Here is a 25683-nt window from a genome sequence, read left to right on the forward strand (position 1 = left end):
AAATTAAAAAAATAAATCTCCATGGGACACAAAAAGCTTATCAGCTAGCTGAGACCACAGCCAGAGATAGACATGTACAGCTACTGCAAAAGATGGTTTTCTTTTTTTTTTTTAATTTTTATTTTTTTAATCTTATTAAGAAAGGCTAAACATATTCACTTGTCAATTTTTCTTCAGTTCTAAGGAAATAGTTTAAAAAAACATAAAGTTGAAAGTACACTCAAGAGGAACTGCTGATACACAGTTCTGAAAAGGCAGAAAATGTGCTTTCCTTTTACAGAAAAGGTTAAATCTGTATTAGCAGCAAGTTTTATACATAGAAATAAAGCTGGGTTTAAAACTCCAGTTTTATGTAAACACAAAACACATCCCTTCCTTTTGTTAGGAAATCCTGAGCAGCCCCGTTCACTCTGGAAGGTTTCTTCCCACTATGGTTGTCCGCAGTTGGCAGCTCGCTCTGGTCCCCATCAGCCTTGGGCTCTCAGCCCAGCCTTTGGTCCAACACCAGGTCAGAACGCATGTTCAGGTCTTTCAGGAATAGCTGAACTGGCAGGATCTCATCGATCTTCAGATTTTGCTCAGAGTCAGGAAAGATCTTCAGCAGGGCCTCTCTCAGCTTGCTGGTCTCTGCAGATCTGTGTGCTGGCATGAGATGGTTCTGCTGTATGCTGGGATACAGTGGTCAGGGATGTGAAGTGGGGCTGCTGAGGAAGCCGAGGGCCTCAAGAGGCTCCCTGGTTCCGACATGGAGGCTCGTGGCTGGTGGTAGCTACTTGGGTGTTGTGGCTCCGGGCGAACGTGTCCACATTTGGCAGGGCACTGAGTAGAGACTCCGTGTCTCCAAGAAAGCCCTCCTTTCCAAGGAATTCTTCTAGCCGAGGCCCGTTTCTTCCCAGAGGGTCGTCGGAAACCACAAATATGTCCCCCACGAATGTGTACTGAAGCAATCTTTTGGCAATAATTTCTTTCCAGGACATTGACTTAGTCACAAACTCTCTGAAGTTATCATTGCTTACAATGACACCCCCAGTCTTGTCCTCTAAGTGTAGTAGGAACCTGTCAACATGAGAAGCAATTTGTTCTCCAAAGACTGTCCTGGAAGGAGTTAAAAATAACAATCAAAGCTCCTGGAGCTGGGTCAAGAAGTGCTGTTCTGTGACATTAGGATCGGGCCTTGTTCTCCACTGTGTCACAAACACAGTGATGTTTCTGTGGCCAAGCTTCCAAAAATATCCAACGGCAATTGCTATTCCACGGCAACTAAAGAACTTTTTCAGACCATGGGTAATTGCAACATTACATCCATCTGTAACAATATGCTTCAAATCTGCTCTGCTGGGTGCATTTTTTAATTCCAGCTTGTAAGGTATTTTCAGCATATCTCTAAATCTCTGAACCCCCATAACGATGGAATCGGTATGATCAGAGGCCCCTGCCAATCCTGCATCGGTATCTGAAGGTAAGAGCTGGGGCAGTGGCAGGGGTGGAGAAAGCTGGGAATGATGCAGCTTAGGCTGAGGGGAGCTACAGCAGCCAGAAGGTTTCTCACAGGCAGCCTTCACGTTATTGGGAAGCGAGGGTTCAGCTTTCTGTTGAAAACCATTTTCGGAAAAAGCTGGACCTCTCTGGTGGCCTGTAGCTCCCCTCAAAATGAAGCTGACTTCTTCAGGACTGGACGAGGCAAGAGACAGTGAGAGGCCATCGCTCTCAAGGCCCACATTGCCACTGTCCTTCTGGTTTGAGCCCCACATTTCATGTTTCTGTCCCACTGGCCCTGTTCTGAAAGAATTTACTCTGCCGTTTGAGGTATGTGGTTTAGAGTCTTTAAACGATAACTGGGAAAATTTTTCTTCGACATTTTGCTCTGTGTGACTCTGTGTTCTTGGGAGTGGAATCTCCTGTGAGCTCATTTATGCTGCCCCCAACACCTGCACTTCTGCTCTGAGCAGCAACTGGACACACAGAGCAAGGGGCACAGGCTCTGTGTCCTTGGAGCCTTTGGTTCTCTTTCTCAATTTCCTCCTGGAGCAATAATGGCTGTGTAGAAGGCCCGTACTTCCTGATGACTTTCTCAACAATCTCTTCGGAATAGGCCATATTACTAAAGAATTTTACAGCAAGGATATACTTCATTTCTTCTATGCAGACTCTGATATTTTGTTAATGTTCTGTCTGCACCAGCTTGACTTCCTGTATCAAGGTGATTTGCCCGCATAAGTGAAAAAGAACAGGAAGGGCGTCACACTTAACCAGTTTAGCTCATAAATGACCCTTGTCAGTCAATAAAACCAATTGGCCAGAACTAGTATTCAACGCCACTATTGACACGATTGTAGGAGAGAATTGGCAGCATTGATTATACTCGGTGGGTTATGGAAAGCACAAAAGAACATGATGTTTGCACAGGATGAGAGGGGGCAGTCTGGGAGGTGATGGAGGTCTGAGGAAAGGTTGATAGGCTCAAATACATTGTTCATATGTATAAAATGACCACAGAAGGAATGAAAAAGAGAAAAGGGAGAACTTAGAAATGGAGTCCGGTAGTTGATGAGCAACTGTTTCTGCACTAGACAGGAAACGCAGTGTCCTTCAGGAAAAAAGCGGAGTGCAAAGCAAAGGCTGGCAAGGCTGGATAAGTGCATCAGGATGGCACAGCTTCCCAGGCTCGTATCAGTGATTCACACACACTGTCTGCCTTTGTAGACTGTCTTCTCAGTCTCTGCCATTCCTCTCCGCTCAATCCCCATTCTTTCTAGACCCCAAATGTAGGTTTTTACCATTTCTCTCCTTCTAGTCATGATTACTTTTTAAAATTTTATCTGTTTCATAAAATACTATACACCCTTCATAATTTAAGCAATATAGGAAGCCATCCTTACACAGGCCAGATGGAAGAGTAGGTACTCTGACATCTGAATTCCACAAATATACATACTTTGAATATAGTACCATCTTAGTCTGCTTCCATGCTGCGCTGATAAAATGCTGACCTACAAGAACTTATGGAAGAAAAGGCTTCCTTATGTCAGCTACAGATTAAAGCCTGCCATCGGGGGAAGCCAAAGCAGAAACTCAACACAGGAATCTGGAGAAGAAACAGAAGACAGAGGGTGAGGAGCAATGCTGAAGATCCAGAAGGCAAGGCAGCCAGCTCGCCACTGACTTTTACCTCAACCTCAGTCTGAAATGGCGATCCTGCCTCCAGGAACCTCAGCATGAGGCTGTGTGTGGAGAAATGTTTCCTCCCAATTTATAGCCCTCTCTAGGGTTGGGATTAAAGGAGTGTGTCATTGTGTTACTGGAATTAAAGGTGTGTGTTACCATAATCTGGTCTGGAAGGCTGACCAGTGGGATCGTTTTACTCTCAGAAGAGATAGGGAAGGATACCACATAGTCATCAAAAGAAAAATTCACCAAGATGACATTTCAATTCTTAACATCTATACCTCAAACCCAAGGGAAGCCATATTTGTAAGAGTATCACTACCGAGCTTAAATCATATACTGACCCTCACACACTGATCTTGGGAAACATCAATACCCCTGTCCCACCAATAAACAATCATGGTAGGTAGGTAGATAGATAGATAGACAGACAGATAGATAGACAGATAGATAGATAGACAGACAGACAGATAATATCGGCAACAGAAACAAGAAAAAGTTTCCAAACTCATGGAACTTGAACAGCTCTCTACTGAATGAAAAAATGAGTAAAAACAGAAATAAAATTAAAAAATTGAAGACTTTCTAAAATTGAAGGTAAATGAATAACCAAACAATGGGAGACATTAAAAGTGGTTCTAAGAGTTTACAAGTTCACAGCACTAAGCGTCTTCATCAAAGAGCTGGAGAGATCTCATACTAACAATTTGAAAGAATAGCTGAAAGCTCTAGAACAAAAGGAAGAAATCACATTCAAAAGGAGTAGATGGCAAAAAATAATCAAATTCAAGTCTGGAATCAACAAACTAGAAACAAAGAGAAAATACAGCCAATGAAACAAAGATTTGGTTCTTTAAGATGATCAACAAGGCAGGCAAACCCTTATCTAAATTAACTCATGAGCAGAGAGAGAATATCCACATTAACACAATCAGAAATTAAAAGGGTTGTATATCAGACACTAAGGAAATCCAGAGGACATCCAAAAGATGGTTTTCAAACGCTCCCTTTGTAAAGCAAGAAGCAACAAGCATTAGGTATGAGCAAAGGAATTTTTACAATCTTTAGGTAAAACTTAGATACAAATTGCCCTTCTCTGCAATTTCCAGTAACAGGGTTTTTAATTAGACTAGTGCTTGTATTTTAGGTTTTTGTTTCTCCCTGACGCTCCCTGATGGTGCTAACCGAAGCTCTGCACTCCACAATGCTGACCATGCGTAACCCAAAAGTCACGTACATCCCACCCTCTAAAGGTTAACTTAGCTCATATCCGTTGTTGATCACTGGTGGCTGGGGTGTTATTTTAGGGTTAACTCTCAGTTTGCAGAGCTGACCCTCGGTTTGCAGAGGGCCGCTCCAGCCTTGCAGACAGAGCTATGGGTTGTAAAACAAAGTAGCCCACGGTTAATAGTTAATCCTTAAACTGCTGAGAAAGCTGCCGACAGTCTGCTCTCATCCTCCTAGGCGTACACCTTTGCATTTCTTGATTTCTACGTTCTTATTTCTGGAATCTACATTTCTGTATTCTTATTCTTGGACTCTACACAGCCACTGGGTCACTCAGCACAAACACAAACTAACAGCACAAGATGACACGTGAAAACAACTGTTTCAATTCAAAGTTCATTCTTAGAGAAACCATCTCTCTCTCTCAAATACACACACAAAGGTAATAAAAAAGACTTTAAGAAGAGAATAGAGAAATGTTTATTCGTTGTGACTATGTTGAGCAAAGGAACAAATAAAGGGGTTCAGTTGTCCCCAATAGAGAGAGAGCTAAGAACCCAAAAGCCTTAAGTTAGCTGAGAAATTCCTGCTGGGAAAGTTCTTGCGCTGTGAACATCTTGAAGACGTTGGGATCCAGAAACCTCTGATAAGATCAGCATACCAACCCTGGCTGATATTTACCACTTTGAGACTGTGAGGAACAGATTTGCACATGGAATCTCCCACCCCCAGAGTTCTCTTTTCTGCACTATAAGCCCCCCAACCCTCGCCCTCTGCACCTGGGTGCAGTCCTTCTATGCTAAGTCTTCTTTGGATGTGAAGATTGGCGGCCCTGGGAGTTGTGATAGTGAGGATAAGGGCAGAAGAGGTGTCGGCCGTTACCTCCGCAGCAACAGTTGTGACAGTGGCAATCACAATAACAGGCAGCTGAAAAGTCCTGGGGACTGAGCAGGGCAGAAAGAGGAATGGATGAAGGAAGGAGAGAGAGAGAGATCAGAGCTGAGGCTGAAGGACAGAAAGAGCCAGAGATACAAAACTGCCAAACACGGTCATTGGGAGAGTTCCAGAGAACCATCAGATTGTAAGGACCGAAGGTTTCAGACCAGCAGCTGCCTAGGACTGGTGAGTCCTGACTCCTTGGGCCTTAGATGGAGCCCCTGTCACTGTGGGGCTGAGTTCAGGTCTGCATGTGAGCTCTAGGGGGAGCTACCTTTGGCCTCTTGTGGTTCGCTGCAGCGACTGTTGCGTTGCCTTCAGAAGCCAAAGGAAATACAAGCTGCCAGGACCAGGGCTGAAAGAGATTTTCCAGGCCTACCTATGATTTCTGCTCATTCCATCTTGGGTAGAGGAGACAGACCCCAGGTCAGCTGGCTGCTCCTGAGAGACTGGAGTACCACACATGCAGAAACTCTGTACTTCATCCCTTGGTTTGGGGGTTTTCCTCTCTATCCTTTGAACTTGGCCTTGACATGCCCCTATCTGTTTTGCTTTGGCAAATTATATTACTAAAGCCTTCAGTCTTTGAGATGTACATTTAAATATAAAAGATTACATTTTAAAAAGTTTTCTTGCTTTAGGACCTAAGGGCATCCCTTTCATGAGCCAAATAGGACAATGCTGCCAATCCAAAAGAGGAGAACAAGGCCACTACCACAACTGGAGCCAAAAGTGAAGCAAACGATGTTTTTATTGGGCTGCACCCAAGAGCTGGCCAGCAACTGCTTCCTAAGTGGGGTTAAAGAGAGCAGCTGGGATTCTACCCCTTGGATCCGTTTTAAGGAGTAAAATCATAAGTAGTTTTATAGAGACAGACAATAGGGCAATAAGAAAATAAAAAAAAAAAACAACTAAAAAAAACCTCCAAACATCATGTTGTCGCCTAGTATGTGATTAGGGAGGGATCAAGGAGAGTCATGGAGGAAAGGGAGGGTCAGGGTATTCTCAAAAATAAATCAAGGTCCTGGGCTAGGGAAGGTCAGGGTCCAGGAAACAGAGCAGCTCAGCTCTTGCAGTAAATAGAAACTTATTTTTAAAAACACAGTATAGACGGCGGAGGTGGCGCACACCTTTAATCCCAGCACTCGGGAGGTAGAGGCAGGTGGCAAGTTCCAGGACAGGCTCCAAAGCTACACAAAGAAATCCTGTCTTGAAAAAAACAAAACAAAACAAACAAACAAAACCCAGTATAATTGCTCCTGCCTTCAACATGGAGTCAGGTACATTCCTCAATACAAAATGCACTAGTTTGTAATGAATGGGCTGGTTTGCTTCCGATCTTGTAAATAATTTAAGTTTAATAATATTTGCCATAAAGCTAAGATTTTACATCTGCTCAACTTCCAAATGGTCTTTTTTTTCTCCCTTTCTTTTGTAGGGAGGTATCTACCCAAAATTTATATATCAAAGGGATATCCCTTATCATCTGGCTTGTGAGTACGATTTTATGATGCAAATTATTAGATCTGCTTCTAAGTGTTTATGTCCCTGTTGAAGGGGACTTCCTCACTGCAGGATTAGACACAAACCATACCCAAACACCTGCTTTCACAGAAAGATCCTTTATTATAAGTGGGAAGGGAAGTTAAAGTGGCTGCTTTCTGACCCAGGCAGAAAAACAGCAGCAAATGACTTTGCAGGTGTAATATTTAAGAGGAGAAGAGGGGAAGGTCTGTAGCACGAATTTTAATTGGTATTAAAAATAAAAACCCAGAGCCAGATATTAGGGGGTGAAAACTGAAGGATCAGAGAAGCAGAGCAGCAACCACTAGAGTTCTTACCGCTATCAATGTTCAGACCGAGGGGGTGATCCTATCTCTATGAATCATGCTGCCGTCTCTGAAACCTCAGACTGAATGCTCGGATTGATTGTCCAGACTGCACTGAGCTCCCGTCTCCTCCTGCCTTATGTTCCTCTCTCTGCCCAGCCACATTGCTTCCCATAGCCACCTCCCTGGTGCTGGGATTGAAGGTGTGAGCCACCACCGCCTGACTCGATTTCTCTTTGAGACTGAATTCACAGAGATCTGTCTGCCTCTGTCTTCCAGTCCTGGGATTAAAGGTTTGTGCCACCATTGTCTGGTCTCTAGTGGCTTAGCTCTGTACTCTGATCTTCAGGCAAGGGTTATTTGTTAAAACACAAACAAAACCGCTACAAAGGTCTGTGTTAGAATGGCCCAGATGCAGTGATAAAGGAGCTAGGGAATGACAAAGAAGGGGACAGAGGAGAGGGGTATTTGTCCCAAAGGGACAAAGGACTACCTCTGGATAGAGAGGAGGCAGACGTGGCCTGCAGGCAAATGGAGGTTTATAAAGGTAAAGGAGAAACCCATGTTAGGATGAGGTGTTTGATTTTAATTGGACGTGTTAATTAGGTGAGTCATGTAATGGTCTGTCCTGTCCCTTTAAGAGACAAGCCCCGCCCACTCCCCCACCCTGTCCACTAAAGCAGGCAGATCTTCCTTTCTGCTAGCAGCCCAGTCTCCTCTCTCTGTTTCTCTCTCTCTCTCTCTCTCTCTCTCTCTCTCTCTCTCTCTCTCTCTCTCTCCCTCTCTCTCTGTTCTTCCCCCTTCTCCCCTTCCTTTCCATAACCCACTAAATAAATATCCAACTTCCTTCACTCTGCATGTCATGCCTATCTCGCCAGCCGCGTGGTCCCTGCCTGGGACCAACCACCTTTGAAAACCTGCGGACGTGGTCTTGTGCCATGCCCATCTGTCTGTCTCTCCTGGTGGGATTGGTTGCCCTGTCAAGGTCTCTCACCCACCACACACCTCCCTGCCTGGGACTCGCTACCCCTCATAGCCCCCAGCAGCCATTTAGGGAGATACACTGTCCCCTGCTTGGGACTGGCTGCTCTGGGGATCCGTTGCCCGCTGCCTACCCCTGCTTGGGGCGTGGTCTCATGGCTTGCTGCCCACTGCCACCACTCGGGGACCTGCAGCATTTTACTTAAACCATAACAAGCCAGAGAGGGTTTTTAATTGCTGGACTTTAATACTTTGATAACTGGACCTTGGTAGTCAGCCTCAGGAGAAGGAAGTGGCCAAACAAGGGAACAGTCCTTGGTGACTAGCTACAGGAATGTAATCTAACGGTTTTTAGCAAGACAGAGAGAATTGAGAGAAAGGCAAAGCCTGGCAGAGCCACCTGCTCCAGTGGGCTAGTATTCCTTCATCTATGGCCCCACCCCTTTCCAGGGTCTTTTTTTTTTTTTAAATATTTATTTATTTATTGTGTATACAATATTCTGTCTGTGTGTATGTCTGAAGGCCAGAAGAGGGCACCAGACCTCATTACAGATGGTTGTGAGCCACCATGTGGTTGCTGGGAATTGAACTCAGGACCTTTGGAAGAACAGGCAATGCTCTTAACCTCTGAGCCATCTCTCCAGCCCCCCTTTCCAGGGTTTTATACTCTAGCCCATACTTGCTGGCAACTCATGGCCCACGTGGGTTTCATCCTCATGGGAGACTTCCTGTCATAGCCTCGTAGTGCTGAAGTTGCAGGTGAGAGACGCTCCACTCCACCCCTGTCGCATTTTTCTTTCTCTGGTTGGCATTGACAAAACTAATTATTAAAAACTATTTTTGTTTTCCATTTTTGAATTTTAACTTTTGTTTCTACATTTTCTAACGCTTGCAAACATTCATGTTACAGACACTCAGGCTGGGATGAATGTGCATTCATTGTGGGCTAATGAAAAAGCAAACAGACAAACAAAAGGGTTACCTATCCGGTGAAGGAGCTGGCTGGGTCTAAGAGGTGGCCCCTCAGGGGAAGGGAACACCTCACCTGCTCACAGCAGTGCTGGGTTGTGTCTCTTGACAATGTTGACTGACTAGAAAGTAAATCATTACATGTTGAGTGTAAGCATCATCTCAGTTCTCATAAATTTAATTAGTTGATGAAATTATTGACCGAAGTCATCAGAGTCAGGTCTTACCTGCTATCAGGGTATATTTCTCTGCTATATCTTTATGACATTATAATCCATGTCCTCTTTATCCTGTCTATAAACAACATTGCTTAGTGGTCAGCAGTACTATAACTGAGGCAAAATTTCAGTTTTAGGTTATATATTTACAGGGAAAAAAGTAAAAGAGCTCCACTTAATAGGTTTAAAGAAGTCAGCCAGTGGTGCTATACGCCTTTAATCCTAGCACTCAGAAGTGAGAGGCAAGTGGGTCCTTATGAGTTCGAGGCCAGCCTGGTCTACAAAGGGAGTTCCAGGACAGTCAGGGCTACACAGAGAAACAAAACAAAGAAAAAAACCAAAAGACAAAAAAAATAGATTTAAAGAAAAGTAAGTGTTTAAATAAATATTCCTAAAACTCTCAGATATAGGTAAGAAAAGTGAGTCAATGTCTTCAGGCCGCCAGGAACCAGAAGCACTTGAAGCTCGCTGCTTTGATGAAAACGTGTGTGTGGAGTCGTTAGCCTTGAGTACTGTGTAGACAGTGTGTAATCCTGGCGTTCAGTGGACAAATGCACTTTATCTGTAACAGAAATCACTAACAAGAAAAACGACCTCAAGACAGCAAATCTTGTTTGTTGCTGTTGACTTCAGAACACCTTCCTGATCTCTAGAACAAAGAGCCTTGTGCACACAGATAAGCACCGGAGATGCCAGGAAATTTAACACACAGTTCACCTCTTCAACGGAATGAGGTGCGAAGCTGCTCTTCCTGGAACGTTAGGAATTATGCCATTTTACAGCCTGATGATCCTTTAGTGTCTGATGAGAAGCTCTGCCTTACCTCCCAGAATTTGTTTTTACTTATTCAAGACCTTTTCCCCTAAATTTTGAGCCTCGCTTTTCAACCATAACCCCACTCTTTTTTTTAAATTAATTTATTTTTATTTAATATGCATTGGTGTTTTGATATGGGTGTTGGGTTTTATAGACACACAGTTGTGAGCTGCCATTTAGGTGCTGGGAACTGAGTCCAGGGTCATCTGTCATCTCTCCAGCCCCACAAACCCACTCCTATGAGTGAGGTCTCTTGCGTTTTTCAACAGCCTAAGTGACTTCTATGTTATCTTAGGGCCAGGGCAATTCTGACACCACAGGTGTTATGTTTACCTGAGTCAAGCTCCCTGGACCCTAAATCTTGGGCACAATCTCTGAGTCCACAGTACTCCTTCTTATAAAAGAAGCCAGTTACACTTTGTAAGGACTCTCAAGGTAAACATGTCTTAAAGTGTGCACTTGGGACTGAGTTCATTGTTATCTGAATACTTTTCCCCAAATTGTGCTGTGCTTAAATATGACTGAAGCAAAATGACCTGGGCCAGACTCTAGAAGTCCTGTTCCAGCACCGGTTACAACAAAATGGGGCTGAGCTGAGTTTCCTTCTTGTCTCTTGGTGGATCCTTTTCCCCCTGCCTCCTGTAAAGCCTAAAGGAAAATCGCCCCAGCAATCTCCTTGGTAATTTGTGCCCATAGGTTCTTGCCAAGTTAAATGAAATGATGCGTGGTTACTAAGTATCCAGGCCTCTTAAAAAGCAGATATGATTTAGAAACCTGTGTACATGAGGTTTCTTCATGTGGCAAAGCTATACCATTTCGGGTTTGTTTAGCAAACATGACTCGACCCACAGTAAATCTTGTGTGTGGAAAAAGCAAGGTTACCAGAAGTTAGGAAATGGCATGGTTCACAGAAATTGTGAAACAGCAGTTTTCTGCTGTGTCGATGTGAAGTGTGCTATACACGGTAAACAGCTCTTAATGGCTTTCTTCCCGCTATTCTCTGGAGAACAGGTGACTAGGGGCTGAGCGATCTGAGTGCTGGCTGCTAACCAACAATCCTGAAATAAGAGAGTCACTACCTATGGCAGAATAGGTAGAGAAGCTGTTCATCTCTTAGGAGAGCTGTGATGAGAGACCAGGACCAGGCTCCCAGTTACAGGAGTTATTTTCTTTTTTTTCTTTCCTTTTTTTTTAAAAAAATATTTATTTATTATGTATACAATAGTCTGTCTGCGTGTATGCCTGCAGTTCAGAAGAAGGCACCAGACCTCACCACAGATGGTTGTGAGCCACCATGTGGTTGCTGGGAATTGAACTCAGGACCTTTGAAAGAGCAGGCAATGCTCTCAACCGCTGAGCCATCTCTCCAGCCCCTACAGGAGCTATTTTCTATAGTTTTGGGTTAAGTTTTATTTTTTTTTCAGCAGAAACGAATAAAGAAACAAAGAAAATGGGAAGCTAGAAAGGGAGAGGGGGCCGCTGCCATCAATTGGCTGAAAGGGAATTTTAGATAAGGTTGCCAAAATGAGTTTGGTTGCTGTTTGTTTGTTTTTGAAATAGAGCTCACATTAGAACCAGGCTGGTCTCGAACTATCAGCAGAATCTTAGTCTCAGTGTCCCAAGTGCTAGAACTATGAAGTAAAGCACAATGCCCAACCAAAAGGAAAGCTAATATGAAAGTAAACAGAGGGGGCTGGAGAGATGGTTAAATGGTGAAGAGCTCTGGCTGCTCTCCCAGAGGAGCTGGGTTCAAGTCCCAGTGCCCACATGGCAGCTCACAACTCTCTGTAACTCCAGTTCCAGGGGATCTGGCAGCTTCATACCAATACACATAAAATAAAGTCAAATAAATTAAAAAAAGAAAGTAAACAGATATCAGACTTTAATCGTCCTGCTACAATGACAAAAGTTTGCTCTGGTCTCAGGGACTGAAGGAGTTTTTCTGTTTTAAGTTACTGGCCTAGGAAAGGAAGATTTCAAGTTTTATCAGGATGCTCCTGTGTGTTCTGTGTGTACATGCTGTAGGTTCCTGGTTACAAAAATGTGACTTCATCTGCCTTTGAATTCTTTATCTGTTCTTGATATTTGTTATGATTTTTGTTAAATACGTAACTAAAATGTATTTCTCAATTATCTGTGACCCTGTATAGTCACAAGCTTAAACTATTTTATTTATTTATTTTATTTACTTATTTATGGCTAGCCTGGAACTCAGCTTTTTTTTTTTTTTTTTTTTTTTTTTTGAGGTCAGTAGTGAATTTACTAATGGGGCAGGGGACCGCACCTGCTCAACATTCCACAGACACCAGGGTTGGCGCAGTTCAGAACCTTTGCTTTTCTCTGGAGGCCACTGCACACCTTGGGTTCAAACAGAATCTGGAAGAGACAAAACAGATAGACAAACGCAAATGCTGACTTAATAATCAAGAACTGGCTTGTTCACTGGCAGCCAAGGGCCCAGGCTGTGAAGCGCTCCCACAACACATCCTGGGTGTTTCTAGTCAAATACTAGGGTGGATGAAAGCTTAGGCCACACAGTCCCAGTTTTCCAGTCCAGGAACTGGCAACCCACCGGAGGCAGGGCAAATAATGCTGAGCTTTTGTCAAGGCTGGTATTGAAAGTGTTCCAAGTCAAAAGATACATATTCTAGTGAAAACATGAATTCAGTAAAATCGCAGCAGATTCCAAAAAAAAAAAAAGATACATATTCTTATTCTGCTAGCAGCCTCAGAGCACAAGGAGGGGATTTATGGGAGGGAAGCTAGTAGCTTTTTTGGGGGTGGGGGGGCAGGGTTTTTCTGTAGCTTTGGAGCCTGTCCTGGAACTAGCTCTTGTAAACCAGGCTGACCTCAAACTCACAGAGATCTGCCTGCCTCTGTCTCCCGAGTGCTGGGATTAAAGGCCGGGCGGTGGTCCTACCAGTAATCTGACCACTCATCACTGAGGAACCTACAGAGGACTAACTATTCCGGGGGCTCAGCTTTGCAGCCCCCACTCTCTGTGCTGGTGGACCCTACTTGAAGTGCCCTCTGTTGATCCTGCCGGTCGTCTGTCTGTCTGGATGTGGTTTTGCACCTTGCTTCTGTAGCTTGACTTGATCCTAAGACTCAGTTCAAACCTGTGAGCAGGGGGCTTGTCTCAATGTCTTGGTAGTGGTTTTTCCAGCCAACTTCCAATGGGAGTTCAGTGTGTGTCTCTGCAACCCGCAGAGGTAGAGACCCTCTTCATACCCTATCAGCTTCCTGCTTCAATCTCATAGAATTTCCCCCAAATCTGCTGGCCTCTCTAACCCCTTCTGGCCATTCTCTAGAGTAGTAGATACTAAGAATATGTGAACTGTAATGTGTGGCCCAAGAGTTAATATTAGGAATAAGGATTGGAACTGAAAAGTTGGTCTGTGGCTGAGTGGTGGTGGCACACGCCTTTAATTCCAGCACTCAGGAGACAGAGGCAGGCGAATCTCTGTGAGTTCAAAGCTAACCTGGTCTACAAAGTGAGTTCCAGGACAGCCAGGGATATGTGGAGAAACCCTATTTTGAAAAAAAAAAAAACCAAGGAAACAAACAAACAAACTTTGCCAACAGCCGGTTATCAAGAGCCAAGCGTGGTGGTGCATACTTTCAATCTCCAAACTTGGGAAGCAGAGGCAGACAGATCTCTGTGTGTTTGAGGCTAGCCTGGTGTACATAAATAATTCCAGACTAGCCAGGATTATACAGTGAGAACCATGTCTAGAAAGAGGAAGGAGGGAGAGAGAGAACAGAGAGAGGAGAGAGAGAGACACACACACAAAACACCTACACATAAACACCACACACACACACACTCAGGGCAGGCAGAGATACACATGAGACAGAAAGAAGGAAATCAGATTCATTTGGCAAATGACTGCAAAAAAAAACTAATAGTTTGTCAATTTATTTATTTATTTTTAAAATCTATTTATTTATTATGTATACAGTATTCTCAGTATTCTGTCTGCATGCATGCCTTCAGGCTAGAAGAGGGTACCAGATCTCATTACAGATGGTTGTGAGCCACCATGTGGTTGCTGGGAACTGAACTCAGGACCTTTGGAAGGGCAGGCAGTGCTCTTGACCACTGAGCCATCTCTCCAGCCCCAAGTTTGTCAATTTATTACCAATCAGTATATTCTGACATTGTAGAAAGACGCAAATATGCCTGTCTATTTCTGTCATGATGCTTTCAGAGTACATACTATATCTACCTGTTTGCTATCAGCATACTGCCTCTCAAGCAGGACTCTCAAGACTGATTTGAGGGGGCCAGACTCTTGGCCCCCATGATAGTTCAGATGAGGAGCACCTGGGAAGGGGAGGGGAGGTCCTGACCATGGGGCTGGATATTTCTAGACAAGACTCGGGTGTGTATGGGACGCCATACTCTCTCTTCCCTGTTCCCAGGGCGTCCTTGGTGACTGTGAGATCTACAAAGTTTTCTCAGTCCTTTTTGGCCCCTGGAGACACAGAGATAAAGTAGTAGCTTGGGTGTGGCTGATCTTCACCCGAGTTCATGTTGAGGTTGGTCATCAGGGATGCTGGTGGGGTATCTAAAGAGAAAAACTCCTGAAATGCTCGAATAAGTCGTAGACAGTCTTTTTTACTGCCGGCTGGGCTATCCTAGGCAGTGTAGCAGGAAGCAGCCTTGACCTCCAGTTTGTTTGAGTTTTAAAGGCAAACCTGCAATTGTGTATACAGAAAAGTAGCCGTGGGCGTCTGCAGTAAGCAAGCAGTTACAGCAGCACAGAGGTTGGCTCAGTGACCAGGCATTCTCATGACCTTCAGGTCAGGCACACACTGTATAGGAATTTATGGCTGGTTCAGAGGCCAGTTTACCCAAGACACTTCTAGCCCTTAGTGTTCTTAGGAATGCTTTCATGAGATGGCAATTCTGTATTCAGCATCCCACTCTACTGGGCCTTGGGGAGTTCTCATGGTGAGGGAGGGATCCATCCTCACAAAGGGGTTATCACTGGGAAACTGGTCAGCCTGGGGACTTCTAGTCCAAACGAACCTCAGTTCTTTATTATATAACATACCCAGTCTCAGAGACTCTCTTGTAGCAACGGTAGCCAGGCAGAGGCAGGCTGGGACTCTAGCCGTTAGAGCCTGCGTTGGTATTCAGGAGACAGAACTAGTTCATACACGCCATCAGCTTTACGGAACCCTGTTTGATCTCAGAGTCACATGGCAACAGTCACGGTGTCTCTGCCCTCACTGCCTCTCCTCTGTGCCGTTTCCTTGTCCTTGGACTCCTCAGGCCCCCGGTGTCTCACTCTCTTGAGTGCCTATTCACAAAGCTGGGTCCAAGTGATCTTCAGGATTCAGTGGATGAGGGTGCCCCTCATCTCTTTCTGGGGCCCTGCTGTCCAGCCCCCAGTTAGGAGCTCCTGCACGGTGGCAGGCTGGCTGCGGCAGCCCTACTACGGTTATATTCTCCCATCCACTGCATGCCCCAGGGTCTGTGCAGCCGGTTAGGATCACTGGTTAGGATGGAAGGGATGGTGGGATTCCTTTTGTTCCTGTTTTCCCACTACCTGAAACTTTCCCCAACCTGTGTGGCCGGAGCATGAAGCCCCTGCAAGAAGTGGACCCTGCATGCGTTTGCTGTCCGGCTCCACATTGCTTGGTCTCTTTCAGTCCAAGCTGAGGATGCAATGCCTGCGTTCCATGCAGGACTGGGCCCGAGGGGAGTCTGCACGATTCCCTTGGGCAGTGCCATGTTGAGAAGCCCACTCCGAAGCATGAGCTGCCATGAACAGGAATGTGGCAGTTGGTCCTGCTAAGTCAGAGCTCTTACCCAGAAGCCCCACAGCTCATGGGCACGTCCACTTATGCCTAGCTGCACTGTCCGAAGACGAAAGTATTAGGAGTGGGCCTGAGGTCTCAAGGAAATGACCACACAATTCAAAATATTTTGGTCACCAATAAGTTTTAGGTTTCTAGCACCCATGTTAGGCCGCTCACAACGACGTATGACTTCCGGTCCAGGGTGTCTCAGGCATCTGCACTCATGTTCATTTACTCCCAAAGACACACACAATTCAAAATTACGAAAATAAATTCTTTCTTTTTTTTTTTTTTTTTCCGAGACAGGGTTTCTCTGTAGTTTTGGAGCTTGTCCTGGAACTCACTCTGTAGACCAGGCTGACCTTGGACAAAATAATCTTTTAAAAATTAATGATGAAATATATGTGCTAAACTTTGTTTAAAAATTATCTTTCCCCCTCATGAAATAATGATAGCTTTAGTTTTGTGTTTTTTAATTTATTTATTTTATTGCATTGGTGTTTTGCCATGGGTGTCAGGTCCCCTGGAACTGGAATTACAGACAGTTGTGAGCCACCACACGGGTAATGGGATTTGAACTCAGGTCCTCTAGAAGAGCAGTCGGTGCTCTTAACCACTGAGCCATCTCTCCACCCTGTGTTATTAGTTTTGATTGTCAATTTGACACAACCTAGAGTCATCTGGGAAGAAATTCCTAGTGAGGAATTCTCTAGATCAGGTTGGCCTGTGGGCCTGTCTATGAGGGTCTGTCTAGTTTGTTAACTGATGTGGGAAGATCTGGTCCACTGTGGAGAGCACCATTCCCTAGGCAGGGGTGTCTGGAGAGCACAAGAGAGGAGAAAGCTGGCAGAGAGCAAGCAGGTAGGTAAGCCAGCAAGGATGCAGTTCTCTCTCTGCTTCTGAGGGCTGATGCGACGTGAACTAGCTGCTTTTGAGTTCCTGCCTTTACATTTCTGAAACGATGCTGGAAACTTGGGAATTGTAAGAAAATAAACATTTTTTTTCTCTAAGTGGCTTTCTGTCAGGATATCTGTCATAGCACCAGAACTGAAACTAGAACACCAACTCTTCAAATATCCAGTTTGTGAGCTCGGCGGAGATGGTTCACGCCTTTAAACCCAGCACTGGGGAGGCAGAGGCAGGCTTATCTCTGTGAGTTCGAGGCCAGCCTGGTCTACAAGAGCTAGTTCCAGGACAGGCACCGAAGCTACAGAGAAACCCTGTCTCGAAAAACCAAACCAAACCAAACCAAACCAAACCAAACCAAAACAAACCAAAATCCAGTGCATGCTCTATGTTTCCTGCACTGGGTGAGCTGCACCGCATTCGAAAGGCTCGTGGTCACAAAGACTACTTGGAGAAGAGCCAGGACAGTAGCTTCAAGGGACCCAGAAGTCCAGGCTGATGGGACAAGGGGGTCCCTGGAGGCCTTGCCTTGCCATGGATGACTGGTTCAGGGGTTCCTAAGGACACAGCAGAAGGAGCAGTAGCCTAGCCCCTGCAGTGTGAAGAGGGCCCAGACCCAGGGGCAGGGACCATTCCAGGATCTTGGTTTCTGCTATTTAGGAGAAACCTAGCAGCACATCCATCACATGCAAGCATCCGCTTACCTCCCCCTGCTCCGATTTCCCCATCTTTCCGTGAGGATGTGCTGAGGCAAGAAGAAAAGACTGCAATTTCAGGAAGGCCTTGGCCAACTTCACATTGCACCTCCTATGGCTCCTCTGGGTGCGGTCCAGACCCACCCAGCTCGCCCCCGAACTCCAAGTCTTCTAATAAAATGATAAAAGATGAGAAGGAAGGGTGAGATCGCACAAATATGTTAGTCTAGCACTGTGAGGATGCCATGTGCCTGGAATAAACTTCTAGTCTCCCCGCCTGGCTCCTCTTCAGCCTGTGAGCAGAGCCTTGGCCTGAGAGGCACCACATTGCCCTTTGGCTCTGGACAAGAAGGATGACAACGATCTGTAGCTCTCTCCAGCCCTGGTCCAAAGCATGTCAGCCAGTAAAAGGGCATGGATTTCTGCAGAGAAGGCTCCTCCAGTGGAGACTAGCTTTGGGGCGCTGGGGAAGGCACAGTAGAGGGCTGCAGTGTCCTGGCTAGGAAAATGGCTGCAGAAAGCATCAGTACTTTTATTCTAAGCAGGGGGGTGGAGAGCCAAGTCCTGACTCAGGTTCTAGTACAAGAGGTTCCTTTTCCTGACCCTTTCCTTTCTAGAACCCTATCCTAGCGTACCACTACATAATCTGTTTCCACATCCCACTTCCAGGTAGCTCATTGGTTTACAGAAAACAGGAGCAGAAATATCAGAGAAAGCAGAACTTTAAAGAGGCTGTTGAGCCCACCCGCAGCATCCGGACCTCGCTCCACAAATGGTTATATATAAGCACCCAGGACTCCACTATCTACAGGAACTTCTAACTTCCTTCAAACAAGAGCGTCCTTTAAACACAAGACATGGAGTCCAACTCCAGGTCCACCGTGGTCAACATCAGCAGCAGCGATGTCCCAAAGGATTATGTGACCTGGTCCACATTTAACACTGTGTTCATGAACAGCTGTTGCCTGGGTTTCCTTGCCTATGTCTTCTCTGTGAAGGTGAGTGTCCTCGCCATGGGAGTAATGGGGCAAAAAGGTGCATATGGGACTGAGGCTCTTCCTGCCCAGAGAACACCTTGGATATGTACAGCCTTGTGTTTGGTGTCCTGTTTGTAGCTATGTTTGTGTGTGTAGACTGTGTAGACAGCATATAGTGCAAGTGAATTTTATGTGTCTTGGAGACTCTCCTAGGTAGGCAAAGGGTAAGGCTGCCTAGGGATTCTGGGTGAGACTGTCTCCACTCTCGAGGACTTCTCCTGACTGCTTAGCGTCTGGAATGCCCCTTCACCCTGCAGCCTGGGGCACCAGTCTGTGTGAAAGCAGGGCTTACAGAAAACAGTACCTGACGGTGGGACAGGCGGGACAAGCAGACAGTGCTGGGCTCTGCGGGACAGTCTGAGTGTATGAGAGGGAGAGGGTCCTTGTGCTGAGGGAGGAGATGGTAGTGGGTAGGAAGGACAGTGGGGAACTGAGGCAGAGCGCCTGGCTCTCAGATAACTTGCTCCAAGTCCACACTGATCATCTGGTCTCCTCCAGTCCAGGGACAGGAAGATGGCGGGCGACGTGATTGGGGCCCAGGCCTACGCCACAACTGCCAAGCGACTGAACATTGGTGCCGTGGTCGTCTCCATCATCACGTTCATCGTAATTATCATTATATCCACCCAAAGAAGATAGACGATCGCTGCGAGGATGGCACTCCACGAAGTATGTGCTCTTCGTATACAGAGTCGGTGGATTAAACCCCCCTGCGCTGTTTCCTCGGGGAATGCATGCATGTCCTCCGCCCTTCCCAGCCGCCACTTATCCTGGCCCCGACCTGTCACTGGATTCCTCGTGGGATTGTTAACCTAACACATCAGCTCCCATTGGAGTCAATAAAGTGTGCGGGGTGGCAATTGTGCTGTAACTCTCTGTCCCCCGACCAGTCCTGTCCTGAGCTTACTCAGGGTTTTCCTGGCTTCCTTCCTATCTAAGAGGAGCTGTAGGGGCAGAGTGCAGGGCCTTCACAGCCAGGAAGGTTTCTGGCCTCTTGCTGGAGGCAACAGTTGACCAGCATCCTGCTTAGGGTCCTCTTTTACTTAGCAGGCACAGGCAGGCAGTAACGTACCCCCCCCCCCCCCCCCCAGAACTCCACACGGCACCAGGGTTGCAGCCAGAATGCCTTAAAGCAGTGAGGACTTAAAAGAATGTCCTACCTATCTAAAGAAAAGAGATGTACACGTCCCATCTGAGGGTCATGCTGTCTTTGTTTCCAGCTCTCTTTCTCTGCTCCCATTCTCTCTGTTCACACAGCTTATATACGCATTCAACAACAAACTTCAGGCAGTAAACGAGGCTACAAAGGCGATTTCTCAGGGCCCTGATGCATCCCTTGAGTAAAACCATAAGGGGCAAATAAACTTGTCAGCTACCGATTAGTAGGCAATTGTAACAGGGAGTATATGCAGTGGCCTTTTCTCTTAAGAGGGTTGCCTACTGCAGAGGCAGGAGGATCTCTGTGAGTTCGAGGCCGGCCTTGTCTACAGAGCAAGTTCCAGGACAGGCTCCAAAGCTACAGAGAAAAACCCTGTCTCGAAAAATCAAAATTAAAAAACAGAAAGAAAAAGAAAAAAAAAAGAAAGGTTGCTTACAAGGGTTTAGAGAAGAGAAAGGCTAAACAATTAGGAGTCTAAGGAAGGAATAAAGAAGTTGTGTACAATACTATATTTCTTAAGTGTATTAAGCTTTATTTATTTATTTATTTATTTATTTATTTTCGAGACAGGGTTTCTCTTAGCTCTGGAGCCTGTCCTGGAACTAGTTCTTTTTTTTTTTTGGTTTTTCGAGACAGGGTTTCTCTGTGGTTTTGGAGCCTGTCCTGGAACTAGCTCTTGTAGACCAGGCTGGTCTCGAACTCACAGAGATCCGCCTGCCTCTGCCTCCCAAGTGCTGGGATTAAAGGCGTGCGCCACCACCGCCCGGCTGGAACTAGTTCTTTTTGTGTTTTTGTTTTTTGTTTTTCGAGACAGGGTTTCTCTGTGGTTTTGGAGCCTGTCCTGGAACTAGTTCTTGTAGACCAGGCTGGCCTCAAACTCACAGAGATCTGCCTGCCTCTGCCTCCTGAGTGCTGGGATTGAAGGAGTGCACCACTACCACCTGGCGCGTATTAAGTTTTTTAAACTGACATTGTATGATTAACAGGACATGAAGGTGTTGTGTCCTCCCTCCCTTTGCCCTTGCTCCCCAGCCCTAATGACTGGAGGCCATTTGTTAGTGTCTACGAGTAACCGTGGCAACCCGCGGGAGTCAGGGCAAATAATGCTGAGCTTTTGTCAAGGCTGGTATTGAAAGGGTTCCAAGTCAAAAGATACATATTCTTATCCTGCAAGCAGCCTCAGAGCACAAGGAGGGGATTTATGGAAGGGAAGCTAGTAGCTTTTGGGGGGTGGGGGGCAGGGTTTTTCTGTAGCTTTGGAACCTGTCCTGGAACTAGCTCTTGTATACCAGGCTGGCCTCGAACTCACAGAGGTCAGCCTGCCTTTGTCTCCAGAGTGCTGGGATTAAAGGATGTGCCACCACCACCTGGTTTATAAAAGTATATTTTATTCACCAGAAGTACACAGCAGAAGGGGAAGTCATCCTGTCAATCCTCAAGAACAACAGTGCCCAACAAATGAGGAACACACTGGCAACAGTTGTAGGAAGAATCCCGCGGCTATTTTGGGAAGCGGGGAATCAGGTTGGCACACAAGAGAGTTATAGACAGACACAGACAGTATTTATTGTTTATGAGTTTATCCTCCATCAGATAAATCTGGCAGGCTGACCTTATAAATATCAGCTGCCACTACTGCGTATCTTTGCAGACCCCGACAGTAACTAAGAATCGCATCCCTCTAGCTTCATGTACGCGGAGCACCCAGGACAGGTACAGAGCCACAAGCCAGGGAGTCCTCAGTCCAGGGATAAAGAGCCAGGCTAGGGTCCTCCCATTTCAGGAGGAAGAAGCCTCGACCCAGACAAAGTGTGTCTAGGATTTCTGTAGTGACTTCCAGCTTGGATTCTGGGCAAACTGTAGTACCCGCTGGGCGCTGTAATGGGGCAATGACCCTTCCCTTCTCAACCAGTCTTACAGGTTTATTTCAGGTCAGGTCGGGGTGGGCAGCAGGAGGTGAACATGGAGTCTTCGCTGCCAGGCGCCACCTGCTGACGGAGCACATTATCGCTCTGTGGAGCCTCAGATCTGAGATGGGGAGGGCGGGTCTCCATGGGCCTTGGCACCCTTCACCATTAGTCTGTATTCAACATTCATCTACCCTCTTCTTGGATGCCCTGGGTGCCTGCGTTTCCACCTCATTTCGGGCACCCACACATCTTTAGAGTTTCTGGGTGGCACTGTCTTCCTGTGTTGGCACATAGGTTCTAGTCCTGGGTTCTGATCATCTTGTGAGGCTAAGTGGGTTTAGAGATGCCCTCTTCACCGAGGTTCAAGGTTCCGGAGCAGGATCCCTCCCTTCACTGTCTTGGGAGCTGACCCTGTCTTAGGAAGACAGGAACCCTAATAGCAGTGAAGACAGAGGACCCCACTGGGAGAGCAGCTGTGATACTAGAGGGGAGCGACTCAGCCAGACCCAGTCATCAAGGGCTTGTTTGCATCGGTCAAGGAGCAAGAGTTTTTGAGAAGAACCCAGTGTGGCATCTCCACTAAAACTCATGACCCTGGGCCTTCAGAGTTTTCAAGCTCAGACCCAGATTGGGACTGAATGAAGGTAGAGACTTCAGGACAAGGAACACAGTCCCTGATGTCACACTTCAGGCCTTCCTAATGCCACGTATGAACAACGCTTGACAATTATCCGGAAGGCAGGGAAACTGCAGGCATGTTAACACTGTGGAGCACAGAAATCAGGCTGTGATCTCCAGACCGAACACCGTCCTAACCGCCTGTCTGAAGTGGAACACATGGGGCTGGATATGACTAGGCTTACTATAACCCGTGAGTGACGTCAGAGTGGAGCTGCCTGTTCTGGTGGAAGCTTCACCTGAGCCCCTAGCACCCGTGTACCCAAAGAGTCTGGGATGATTATGCAGAAGTCCCATCTCTCCCTAGACCTTCCTGCCAAGAGTTAGCCCCTCCCCAGGGCTGCTCAAGACCCTGCCCGTAGCTCTGCCATGTGTGTAGCAGAGGAATCCAGCAACCGGGGATGCAACACTGCTCAGCCATGAAGAGTCCCCATGCTCGCTTCCCACTCACCAAATGTGTAATTGGAGCAGAAGCAATGGAAGCTGTTACAACTCCCCATCGTGTTGGTGACCTGTAGGGTGCCCTACACCTGCAGGGCAGGGTGGTCAGTCGAGTGGGAAGACTCTGAGTTGTTCCCTACCCCAAGCCGGAGAGTAAACAAAGCAATGTCTCATCCTAAAAAGACAGCAGAGAAACCCCTGCCCCCCAGCCTACACTGAGTGGGGTGCTGGTCCCACCCATTTTCCTCACCCGTTCTGGCAGCGACAGGACAGAGGGTCTCTGGTAGGATTAAGCCGGTACCAGCCAACGGTATTGCAAAGAGGAGTGACTGCAGGAGATGTTGATAACCCTGTGAGGAACTCAAGGAAGAGAGTGAATAAAACAACTAGAACCTGGGAACTGGGGGAGCCCCAAACCCCAAGACTCGGAGCTCTAGGAAAGGCGGGTGCTGCAAGGTGCCTTGAAGCAGGTCTGGCAGCCCTGTCCTTGCAATGCCACCAAGACAGAAAGTGACTACAACCCCCAACAGGAGAGTCCAGGCCAGGCCTCCTCGTTGTCAGGGAAGGGTAGCACGATCAGGAGAGGCTTTGGGGGCCACAGCCCTCACCCCACCGCATACTTGAGAAGGCTTTTCTGGCACAGTGGCGGTCCTCAGTGAGCATTCCACTAGCACGAATAAATGGTGGAAGGGCTGGAGGAAAAGGGAGTTGGAGAAGCACACACACACACACACACAAAAAAAAAAAAAAACCCAGCCCTGGACCATGAGGTCACAGCCATGTGACCTGGGACCATTCAGTTCTAACACCAAAGTCCAGTGACTGACCACGTTAGGGCACTAGGTCTCTGCAAAAGGAGACACAGGTACAGTTCACCCCAACTTCTACCTGCACCTAAGCCAGAAGAACTGGCCTCTAGAGTGAGTGTTGTGGGCTCTGTGGGCACCCTTAATTGCTGGGAGCAAAGAGGGTTCTGCGGGGCCTGCCTGGGACCTTGGCAGGGGCAGTGAAGTCTGCAGCTGTTAGCCTGAGCTCCGCAGACTGCAGGACCCTCTCACTCATAATCACTTTAGTTGGGCCCTGGGACAAGTCCTGACTTGGGTTCCAGGACAGGAAGTTCCCCGTTCACAGTCTTTCCTGACATCCTGCCCTGGAGTAATTTGATCCACAGAACTTTTAGATCCACGCCCCTCAGAACTCAGCCAATTCTCATTAAGCCAAAATTCAGGAAAAGGAAACTTCTGAGAAACCGAAACTGCTGGAGAGAGGGTGGGCCCACAGCACTTCACCCTCTACCCTTCACTGCTGGCTGCGCTCGGGACCATGAACCACACTTCCCAAGCCTTCCTGACTTCTCCCAGTGGGGGACACCCCACAAACTACGAAAGAATCAAGGAAGAATATGAGGTGGCTGAGATGGGGGGACCCCACGGATCCACTTCTGTCAGAACCACCGTGATCAACATGCCCAGAGAGGTCGCTGTGCCGGACCATGTGGTCTGGTCCCTGTTCAATACGCTCTTCCTCAATTTCTGCTGCTTGGGGTTCATTGCCTATGCCTACTCTGTGAAGGTGAGTGTGGTGGAGGTGGAACGATGGTGTAAGAAGGTGTGTGGGAGCCGGGCGGTGGTGCACACCTTTAATCCCAGCTCTCGGGAGGCAGAGGCAGAGGCAGGCAGATCCCTTTGAGCTCGAGGCCAATATGGACTATAAAGGGAGTTCCAGGACAGTCAGAGCTAAACAGTGAAACGTTGTCTTGAAAAACTTAAAACAACAACAACAAAATTTGTGTGTGAGCCTGAAGTCCCATCTATCCAGAAGGCACCTAACCTAGGTGTGTGTGTGTGGGTCCTTTGTTTAAAATGTTTGTGTGCGTTCTTCTGCGGTGTGCATGTATGGGGACATGTGTATGTGTGTTTGTGAACATGTGCGTGTGTGTGTGCATGCGTGTACTTGTGTGTTGGCTTAAAGACGCTCTATGGCAGATATAGGGTGAGGCTGCCTGGGTCAAGACTGTCCCAGGGCAGTCTAGAGGAACTCCCAGAGTGCCCCCTTCGCCTTGCACACTGGGGTGCTAGCCTGTGTGGAAAATGCCCAGGAGATTCATGGGGAACAACACTCCATGGTGGGGTTAGTAGCAAGTCCTAGGGCCATGTGCATAGACAGAGTATGTGAAATGTTCCTGACCGAAGTGGGAGAGATGCAGTCCACAGGGAGCATGATGAGAAAAGCGTCCGAGCATTTGCCCATCAGCAACAGGGCCACTGACTGCTCTGCTCTGCTCCAGTCCAGGGACAGGAAGATGGTGGGCGATGTGACTGGAGCCCAGGCCTACGCCTCCACTGCCAAGTGCCTCAACATCAGCGCGCTGGTCCTCAGCATCCTCATGGTTGTCATTACCATCATTGCTGTCGTCTCCATTGCTGTGTCCGCTGGTCGTCCTTACACTTAATAGAGGGTTCTGGCTTTTGGACCTGATGCGTGCTCCACCATCCACAGCTGCCTTCCTCCTTGCTCCTTCACCCCTGCCTGTATAAACAGATGTAACCTCACAGCTCTGTCCACAGCAGATTCAATAAAGTACACACGGTAGCTACTGTGCTTTGACTGGTCATATTCAGCTTACCCCTCAATCTTCCTCTCTCTGAGGTGGGCAGGTAGCTTTTTCTCAATTTGGCAGCAATTGGCCTATTGCTGCGGACATTTGCTGGCCAAGTCCTGGATGGTATTTGGCTACACCAGGCAGGAAGAACCTGAGCTTCATCCAACCATGGCCCCATATTCCAACGGCATCCAGCTCAGTTCAGAAGTGGAGGACCACCAGGCCAGGGTCCTTTCCTTCCAGGAAGAAGAAAACTCTGACTCAGACAAGATGTGTCACGGGTTCCATTGGTGTTCTCTGGGT

At 47.0% G+C, this 25683-nt stretch overlaps 2 protein-coding genes and 1 pseudogene across 2 annotated transcripts; 2 read left to right on the top strand and 1 right to left on the bottom strand.

Annotated features, from left to right (window-relative positions):
* Positions 1 to 481: 481 nt before the first annotated feature.
* On the bottom strand, positions 482 to 17586 carry LOC130879883 (NEDD4-binding protein 1-like; annotated as a pseudogene).
* On the top strand, positions 1383 to 19437 carry LOC130880343 (interferon-induced transmembrane protein 2-like). The gene is made up of 3 exons (XM_057779330.1): positions 1383 to 1459; positions 18223 to 18551; positions 19089 to 19437. Exons 2-3 carry the CDS (start codon positions 18411 to 18413, stop codon positions 19227 to 19229), a joined length of 282 nt encoding a protein of 93 aa, XP_057635313.1. The 5' UTR covers positions 1383 to 1459; positions 18223 to 18410; the 3' UTR covers positions 19230 to 19437.
* A 4552-nt stretch (positions 19438 to 23989) lies between these two features.
* LOC130880131 (interferon-induced transmembrane protein 3) lies at positions 23990 to 25371 on the top strand. The gene is made up of 2 exons (XM_057779007.1): positions 23990 to 24350; positions 25066 to 25371. Exons 1-2 carry the CDS (start codon positions 24102 to 24104, stop codon positions 25228 to 25230), a joined length of 414 nt encoding a protein of 137 aa, XP_057634990.1. The 5' UTR covers positions 23990 to 24101; the 3' UTR covers positions 25231 to 25371.
* Positions 25372 to 25683: the final 312 nt, after the last annotated feature.

The sequence above is a fragment of the Chionomys nivalis genome, chromosome 8 (genome assembly GCF_950005125.1).
Source record: "Chionomys nivalis chromosome 8, mChiNiv1.1, whole genome shotgun sequence".
In the NCBI taxonomy this organism is placed as follows: domain Eukaryota; kingdom Metazoa; phylum Chordata; class Mammalia; order Rodentia; family Cricetidae; genus Chionomys; species Chionomys nivalis.